General features: G+C 42.9%; 1 protein-coding gene across 1 annotated transcript in view; it reads right to left on the bottom strand.

Moving 5' to 3' along the window:
* Window positions 1-451: 451 nt before the first annotated feature.
* The window catches only part of NLRC3 (NLR family CARD domain containing 3), a 376757-nt gene continuing 367352 nt past the window's right edge, over window positions 452-9856 (bottom strand). Inside the window, 1 exon segment of the mRNA XM_069209220.1 lies at window positions 452-861. Within this exon segment, the coding sequence (XP_069065321.1) occupies window positions 771-861 (91 nt within the window). The 3' untranslated portion in view covers window positions 452-770.

Genomic DNA, 9856 nt, shown 5'->3' with positions numbered 1-9856 from the left:
AGTTGCAGAGACGATTCACGCGTGTGAATCTATGAAAAATACAAATTCTGGAGAACTACTGTGTAAGGCAAATCAATTTTTGTTTTGCACATGAGTGACATTTCAGTGTCTTGCATGCAACATTTTGAGTGGCAATATATCCTGAGGAGAGAGCACCTGGATCGGCATGAAATTGATAATTTCGGAAATGTGTCTTTTATGCAATGCTTATCACGCCCTAAATGCTCTAGAATGTAAAATTTCTGGCACACTTTACTGTATGGGAGAGGCAAAAAGCAGAGGCTAGCTTCTCTGTACAACCTCTTCTCCCCACACATTCCTCATATTTTAAAGGCTCATAGAAAGGCTCGTTCTAAAACATCATGTACCTAATGCTTCAGGCTGGTTAAGATAAGGTGAGTGGAGAAAGGTATGTAGCAATATTTGTAAACTAATATTTTAGGCTGGAAATGGATGTATTTTTAAATAACGCAATTTAATTAATATGCCACTAGGAACCAGCGTGAGTTCTGCACAGTTGCTTTTGAAGTCCGCCTTAGTTTTGTTTTGCCACTAAACTTGAATTATATCAACTGCAAACGTATTCCACTGAATAAGTCAGCTTTTACTTTACACACCTGGACACAATTCTCCCACCTGATCTCATTTATGGTAAGTAAATGAGCACTATACTGGGCAACACAATTACTTGGTGATTCGAGTATCCGTGACTGTGGGAGTCTCAGATTCCATTTTACTCCAAGGTTACCCCTCCATACTCTAGATCACAGTCAGATTTCAACCACACAATTTGGCGAGTTGGTTTTGATGGCATCAGCAATCATCTTGGCTCCTGATTGGCCAATACGGTTCCCCTGGAGGCTGAAAAGGAACACAAAAAAAGATTTACTCGCATAGAGTCCACCACTGGCTTAGAGTTCAGAATCTGAGGGTCTCCTCTCCCTACTTTCATGCCCCTTGCTTGAACCCTCCTTTTTAACAATGACATACTGTACACATACAGAGATAAGGAACTGCTTATTTCCACCCATAACTCCAGCTTGAAATCATATTGCACAATTTAACTCTGGCCTGACGTTCAGATATAAAGGCAAAGACGGACTACTGGCTGAAGTCGATGCCCTGATGAAAGGTCGGTTAACAGCTATACAGCTGTCAAACGTGTTTGACGATGTGAAACCGGCAAGACTGAAGAGGTGATTTTCCAGGATGTATTCACAATTCACACAACTTGCTGAGCAGCATGGGGAAAGACTTTACCCCTCCATCCCACCACAACGCACCAAGCAGGAGGAGGCAGAGCCTTAACCTGAAGCGTCATGTGGGAGTATATATCCCAGCGTCTCAGCCTGCCCTGTGGAACACAACTTGCCGAACAGCAGGGAGGACTTTACCCCCCCCAAACAAGGCAGGTGGCGGGGCCTTAATTTGAAGTGCTCTGCGGGCGCATATTCATTTGCAGCTCGTGGCGCGGGACGTGGCGGTAGGACGTGCCTGGAGGAAGAGCGGCCCATCTGTGCCTGTTCACGACCAGACAAGGCTGGGCTGCAGCCTGTCTCTTGGTCTTTGTAAAGAAACCCTAAGGTAGTTCTGAATCCGTTTTCGAAATTTCTTTAGACTAGTCTAGCTATCTGTTATTAACTATGGGGAAAAGGAAATGTAACTCCAGAAAGTGTGACTAATAAAACTACCAGTACCAAATTAATTAAAAAGTGTCTGATTTCGGTCATGTGGATCATTGATACTGAAACAGGGCAGGTGGAGGCAAGGCTGGATGCAACCTTGCACCTATCACCAACTGCATCTGATACACAGCCAGAAGACAGGTCTCCTATTAATCAGGTTACCACTACAAGGAGCAGGACTATCTGCGGAGCAGACTTCCCCTCCAGTGCTCCAAGGCGACACACGTGCAGAATCTCGAATCCCACTCCAAGCCCTCTAAGACCCCCAATCAGACACTGTAGTATTATTTACTGCAAGCTACTGCACACTTACAGCCAAAAGGAATAGAAATTCTAGAGGGCTAGAGGGGGTAAGGATACTGTGGAGACTCAGCAAGAGCCCATAAAAGCTCCCCCCAAAAAACAATGTTCACAATGAGGTAATGCAGGAAACATTGGTGGTAAAATCACTTCTTTGGATTTGCTGGAGCTTGAATCTAAATTTAACAATCATTGTGATAATTGTTTGAGCAAATTGGACAAGCTCGGTCAGATCAAAGTTTTAAAAGAAAAGTTAACAGCTGTTCACAAAGCTTACAATGCATCAGACCAGTGTGCAAACGGTTTTCTTGGATGTCGCTCTGCGCAGCCATCGTTGCCTGAGTGCCTAGCTTGTCCTGCTCTTTTCAATAGGACTAATCAACAAAGTGGTGTGATCAAGAATAGAACTCTTCCTGATAGAAATAATGTAGGAATTTAGAGGGACCTACAGCAAAGCTGTCATCAGCTCGTAGTGCAGAAACGTACCCTGTTAACCCATCTCATCCTGCAGTGAATGATAATCATCCTCATATTTCCCCAGAATGTACAGTAAACATTATTGCATGGAGAATGTCCCAACTTTGGTTAACACCTCCAAGAAAGTCAATGCCTCACTCTTAAATAAAGCAGTCCATTGGCCAAGGAAAAATTCTGGATGGACATGTAACTTTCGTGAACAAATCTCCTTAGTCAGAAGGGTTACGAGTGTTGGGTGACAACTGAAGGATTCTCAGGGAGACTATGCGCTTGTCAATTTAAAAAATCTCTCTTTTACTCAGGTGTTACTCCATTGGCTAGGTCCATTAATTTTCAAGCCAGGATCTATTAAGGACCAAGCATTAGGATACTTTTTGACCCACCTAATGCAAAAGTACCCGTAGACCTGCAAGAGCCTAAGAACAGAAATGAGGACCTGAACTTGAACCCTGTTTATAATGTACTTACTTTTAATAGATTTGAGGCCCTGAACATGTCCCCATTGACAATACTCCTGAGTCACAAGGAAATACGAGTAAAGAACTCATGGCAGACCATCATAGTTCTACCATCTAAGTCACTTCTCCAAAATTAAAGGTAATTTCTTGGAGTGTGTCAGGGCTTTGATCCAATATGGTGAATCCAGATAGGTTGAACTTTGTAAACTGTTACAATGTTATATGTTGCCTGGAGAACTGTGTTACTGAACACTGCTGTATAAATGGTTATTACTCATTCTGCACCTCTGCCATTCCGTCACCAGCAGGAAGAGCAGAAGGGGGACTAGTGACCGTGATCTCAGTCAGACTTACCAAACTGGTTATTGAGCAGTCAAAATGCACTTTGTTTGTCAGTTATTACTTTTTAAATTACAGGAGTCGAATTATCTATTACTGATTATTTTTTACAACAATGTTTTAACAATTCTAAAACTAATGTGATCGATAATCTGGAGGCATATATAACAGGTTTCCAGGACAAGCATAATAAAGAGACCCTGATTTTGGGTGGGTGATTTTAATATGCAAATTTGTAATCCACTTATTTCTTTGACATGTGGCTTACTGGACACAGAGGGGAAAGAGTTGACACACTTCAGACATGTGCCATATGGGGAGGATATAAATAGGGTCAATATGTTGGTGTTTGCACAAGAGTGTAAGCGTCGGCCAGTTCCATTACCACCTACTGGTAAGAGAAGAGGAAGCTGTAGTAACACAGATTTTATGTTGCTTTCAAAGGATCTTGCCCTGTTCATAATAAACTATGAGGTGACTGCAAGTTGCATTAGCGATTACAACCCGCTATCTCTCTAGCTTGTGATTGACATGGTGGAACCAAGAGTATAGGTCTGCAGCGGTGAAATTGATTTCTCTCTGAATAGAGGGGTTGGAATTAAATGGGAGAAGGTTCACAAAGAGCAATTTTTTTGTGATTTTTTAAAAGAATAATTATTTTTGTGATTTTTTAAGACATAATGAGTAGGACCTTTCTTTGGTCTCACGACATGGGGGATCCCCATAGATTATTCTACAGCGATATGTACCCTTTGTATTAATATTGTTTCTAGGTTACTACCAGGTCAACGCTCGAGAAAACCACAAATGCAGTAGTTTTACAATGCATGCACCCTAGCACATAAACATCTCAAATCGATCTTAGGGAGAGTCCCCAAGACAAGAACAAAATTTGTTATGGCTAGACGTGCATACAGGGATATCTTGGAAAAAAAGAAAGGCAGAAATAAGAGCAGAGGCGTCAGAGGAATTGCACATGGCAGGACAGTTAAAAGACAGTAAGGGCCATATTTACACAAAGTGGCGCAGCGCAGCAGGTTATCTTGCTTCGTTGTGTCACTGGGAAAGGACAGGAATGTGCTGTGTTTAAGGCATATGTCACACTCCTGTCCTTTCAGACTGCACTGGTACACAATGGGCTGCCTAGTACCAACACAAGCACCCTTACAGGCATTCCCAGGTTTACTAGGTTTGGTAAATCTGGTAATGCGCCATGTGTGGTGTAATTGAGCACCCACGAAACGCCCGTGGAATGCCTCCCTTGCACAGAGTAATGCAATGCAGCATTGCATTACTCCAGATTTTTTAAGCCATTCAAAGCCATGCAAAGTAGCTTTGTGTGGCTTCAAAAATCTGTCTTAGATGTTTACGTTATGTAACACACTGCGTGGTGCAAGTATGATGCAAAGCTCTCATAAATATGCCCCTAAATCTTCTTGGAAAGCAGTAAATCTGATTTTTTTCAGATTATGACAAAACGCAGATTGAGGCTCTCATTTCTTCTCATACTTGGGTACAGCTTTTTACCGCGGTTTTTGATCAAACAAACCTAGAATCTTCTTAAATTAATAGGGATGAGGTCGCCTAGGACCTGGAAGCCACCATTCATTTTACTGAGACCACTGACAGAAAGGACATGTTCTCCGCAATGAATGATAGCCCATTAGGCAAAGCACTCGACCTGGCTGGCATTCAGGAACATCTTTCGTTTTCGGCCCCTATAGTCACCAATGTGTTGAGAGAAGCAATTGCAGGTCAACTAGTCGCCATGTGGCAAGAGGCTATCATTGAACCGATGTTAAAGAAGGAGGGACAGTCCCTACCTATTTCTTATTGCCCTATTTCTCTTTTACACAGTACAGTCAAGATCTTGGGAAGGGTGATTTTGGCCAGGTTGGAAGAATGGACAGCCAGTAATATCAATCTGAAGTACCACTCGGTTTCTCCTCTGGCCTTGGTACCACTGAACAGTGCCTGCGTTTACATTTGATTACAGAAACATATGTCAAGGCCAAAAGAGGGTTCATGCGTATGGGCTTTCATGGTCCTCTCTTGTGCCTATGACACTGTACAGCAATGTAAACTCTGGGATATCATGAAGGCTCCAGGTACTTAAAGGGCCGTAATTGGTCTGCTTCACCAATTACATTGGCACACATCTGCAAAATTATGTTTTGGGAATATAAACTCAACTCTGGGAGGTTGTCAGGGTCGTGTCATGGCCCTGTTTCTATTTTTGCTTTATATTAATGGTCTAAAAAAGCATCCAGTGTATGGGGGTAAGGATTTGCCCAAAGTGGTCTCCCGATCGGGCCCAGCCCTACTGTAGGTAGACAATGGTGTTCTCTCGTCGAGAACTGCAAAATGACTGCAAATCCTTCTTGATGCTTTTCATACTTTCAAAACGAATTTGACAAAATCTTTTGTAATGAAATGTGGCCCAAAGAGTTCTAAGTCCAAATATTTTAGTTTAGCAGGAGCGGAAGTGGCGAAAGTTCAGCATTTCACCTATCTGGGCTTCCCTTACATAATTGGAAGTTCCTAATAAAATTCAGATCTCTCCTATTTCAGAAAACTATTGACTCAGTCTTACATTTTTCAACGAGACTGGGCCATAAGCCAATAAAGGAGTTAATATTTTTTTTACAGAAACTGATGCATCGCAATCGGCATTTACGGCACTGGAATCTGGGCTTATGTTTTTACGTACTCTTGGCTCTACCCCGATCTGCATCCACGTTATTATGCTATGCTGAAGATGGCCTTGATTTCGTGAAGATGTCATGAAGCCTAAACCTTTACTTTTATGGTTGCGAGTATGGAGCAACCCAAAAGCCAAACTCACCAGGCAAATTATCTCTGACTGCGTAGCCTTGGAGCGTGCCCTACATATTCCACGGCTGGGGTACATAAAAAGAATTTGCAGTGACTTGGGAGTTCAAGATTTCTATACACTGCTAGGTAGTATTTCCGCACAATCTACTGCCACATTAAAAGGCTGTTTCTATTATGGACGCTGAAGAGGCAGAATCTGGGGCAAGGCAAACGTTTCAACTTGGTGTTTCCTATCTACCACGAAACTAAACATTTGCACCAAAGGCCTATCTAACATATACATCTGACGCCTGGTCAAGATTCCCTCTCACCAGGTTGCGTTTTAATCTGGTCTGGTTCCTGTAAATTTTTCCTAATGAATGTCCATGGTTTTCAAATATTACACCGTGCCTTTCTTACGGTTTTTCTAGGCAAATCACTATTTATTTCATGTTATTTTGTATTCTTTACCTTTCTAATCGGAAACGTTTTTAGTTCCACTCTTCCGTGATGCTAATATTAGACATAATACATCTGCGTGTTCATTTTTACAGCAATCAGGCAGTCGCAAATCTGTGATGCAGTAAATAATTATTTTAAAAAAATGCTCTTTAGCTGCAAGGAAAAGGTCTATAGCAAATCGATTGCATGTCTCATAGTGTTTTTAGATCTCCTGTATGAAGTCTTTACTATTTTTTCTTTTATCTGAAATATAAAATTGTTTTAGAGAATAGATATTGATTTTGAGGCAGCGAAATAATGTGCCATAAGATACCTTTTTATGCTCTGTGTTTGATGTCCAAATAACTTTTAGAGATAAAACGATATTGATTAGACATATTTGTATTTTATTTTTAGCTTTTTTAATCTGTATGTGTGTGTTTATAATGGCTATTTATAGCCGAATAAAGTTGATTGATTGACTGCCTTTTAAGGCAAAGGTTTACAACCCGACTTTAGAACATCATTTCGGTACCCCCGGGTTAAATACAGACATGATGACCCTATACAAATATATAGTACATAAGCAGGGGTCCACTACTGCCTGTCTAGTAACTTAAATGTGCCATTAAAAAATGTATGAAACTCCATAGGTGTTTTCAGAATTACCAAAAATGTTTATAAATACCTTCCACTTCTGTCTATAGCGCATACATTCTCTTGATACACGCTGATTGTGAATCCTGGAAACCTGGCTGGATTGCCCTATTCGATGGGCTAATGAGCCTGAGCCTGAGTCTGGTTAACAGATTACAGTAATGACAACATACTAAAAGTGAAGGGCTAGCAATAAGTATGAGTGTATGCATGTTGGGAGCTGTGTGATTGCAACTGCTGCAGTATCCAACACAAAGTAAACCACATGTTTGGAGACCATGAATGAAGCTAGCAATGTATCACTTGCTGGAAGGAAAGATGATAAAAGTGGTAGTAATGTAATTGACTCTAGGATGATAGATGAAGATTGCTGTTGCCAGATTGACCGGCTGTGTGTGCACCAAAGTGCATGTTGTGAGTGGAAAGTTTCAGCTATAGAAAGACGAGTGCTAGCATCAAATCATAGAGGATGGTGCTCATGGGCACTGTAAACAGTGCAGCTCAGTGGCAATAACATGCTCTGCTATAGCAGAAAGGATGTCAGATCTGGAAAGCAGGGCAACAGCCCTGGAGACTGACGGTGCTGCTGCCCATGAGCAGACAGAGGCTCCTGAAGCCCAAGTGACTGAAATCCAGTGGAAGCTGGAAGATTATGACAATCAGCAACAATGAAATAACCAACATGTTCTAGGGGTGCCAGAAGAGAAAGAGGGAAATAATGAGAGACTATTCCTGACTAGCTCGGGAGAAGCCCCCTGAAACAGATTAGAGGGTGGAACTGGGGTCAAGAGATCCAAAGGGTGCACAGAATCTCATTAATGATAAATCAGACAAATCAGGACAGTTTGAAGCCCAGGGCAATTCTGGTGTATATTGTGTATTTTTTCCTGAGGCAAGCAATTTTTGAGCAAGCACAGCCAGACTCTCAATGCATTGTACATAATTGCTCTTTTTTTTTATAAGACCAACTTTTGCCACATAACAGTTGGGAGACGATGGCGTCGCACACAACTGTTCAGGCCCTTTCATGACAAGGGAGCTCAGGCATTCTTGATCAATCCAGCAAGGCTCAAGGTTGTTTGAAACAATAAAATGCGGTGTTTACATCCAAAATTAAAGCTGGGGAGTTCCTGGAGGGCAAGAGCCCATAAACTCAATGTAGGAGGCTGGCCTGGTTTGTAGTGGGTATCTAAGGTACTTACACCTTATACCATGTCCAGTTATCCCTTCTTAGTGAAACGTAGGCAGTGTCTAGAAGCCAGGCTCTCTAGAGGTAGCTGTAGCTGAGTAGCCAAGGCTTATCTAGGAGACATGTAAAGCTCATGCAATACCACTGTAGTCACACAGTACTCACACACATGAAAGAAAATACTCAGTGTTACAAAAATAAAGGTACTTTATTTTGTTGACACAAATGCCAAAAATACTATAGAGAATATACTCCCTAAGGAGGTAAGTAATACAAAAAATATATACACTAGTATGCAAAAACAGGTGTAAAAACAGTTAGAAAACATAGTGAAAATCACAATAGTTAGAAATGGGCCTGGGGGGAACACAAACCATATACTAAGAAAGTGGAATGCGAATGTCGGTTTCCCACCTAAGCAAGTGTAGTGTGTAGAGGGTCGCTGGGAGTACTAGAAAACACCAAAGGTAAGTACTAGAACCCACCCCAGAGCCCAGGAAAGGAGGAGTAAAACACAGTAACTTTCCCAGAACACACAGAAACACGACAAAGAAGATTATGCAAGAACCAGAAGAGACTGCAAGACACCAACAGTGGATTCCTGAACCTGAAGACCTGTTGAAGAAGGGGACCAAGTCCAAGAAGCACAGAAGACTCCAGGGAGAACAGGAGCCCCTGCTAACCCAGATAAAGGTGCGAAAGAAGAACCACTGGTTACCAAGAACAGTCAGTACTGCACCCAAGAAGACGGATTCGGGTTCCTAGTTGGTGCAGATGATGTCCCATGCCGGATGGAAGATTGTAGCCTGGTTTGCGTTGCTGGAGTCCGCCAACAAGCCCTGGCACACGCAAAGCTCGTGGTTAGCGGAAATGCCTGGCCCGGAACCAGGAAGGACCAGGTGGGCTCTACCCAGGAGGGGAGTCAGATGGGCCACTCAGCAACTCAGAGAGCCCACAGAAGACCAGGCAGTGCGCACAGGAGTCCCAAAGCACGGGGACAAAGGAGGTGCAAAATGAGGCCAAGGCAGCACTACGACAAATGCTCCCACACCGCCGGAGAACCATTCAGGAAGATGTGCATTGCAGGATAGAGTGCTGGGGGCCGGAGTTGCACAGTGCATGAAGAACTTCGTGGAAGGATGCCAACAAGCCTTGGCAACTGCAAAACACGCAGTGCATGGGGGTACTGTCTTGTGTGGGGAGGCAAGCTCTTACCTCCACTAAAGTTGGACAGTAGGACGTCAGGACCGCCAGGACCACTTCAGTCTACCATCCGTGATGCTGGATCCAAGCAACTTGTCAGGAGAGGGGACCCACGTAACCAGTCGTAGATGCAGTGAGGTGCCTGCTGAAGCAGGGGAGTGACTCCTTCACTCCAAGGGAGATTCCTTTGCTCTTCTGGTGCAGGCTGAAGACAGGCTGTCCTCTGAGGATGCGCGACCAGGAAACAGTTGCAGTTGCTGGCAGGAGCTGAAGATACAATGTTGCAGAAGTCA

The sequence above is a fragment of the Pleurodeles waltl genome, chromosome 10 (genome assembly GCF_031143425.1).
Source record: "Pleurodeles waltl isolate 20211129_DDA chromosome 10, aPleWal1.hap1.20221129, whole genome shotgun sequence".
Classification (NCBI taxonomy): Eukaryota; Metazoa; Chordata; class Amphibia; order Caudata; family Salamandridae; genus Pleurodeles; species Pleurodeles waltl.
Note: the sequence above shows the minus strand (reverse complement) of the source record. Positions and strands in the feature narration are given on the sequence as shown.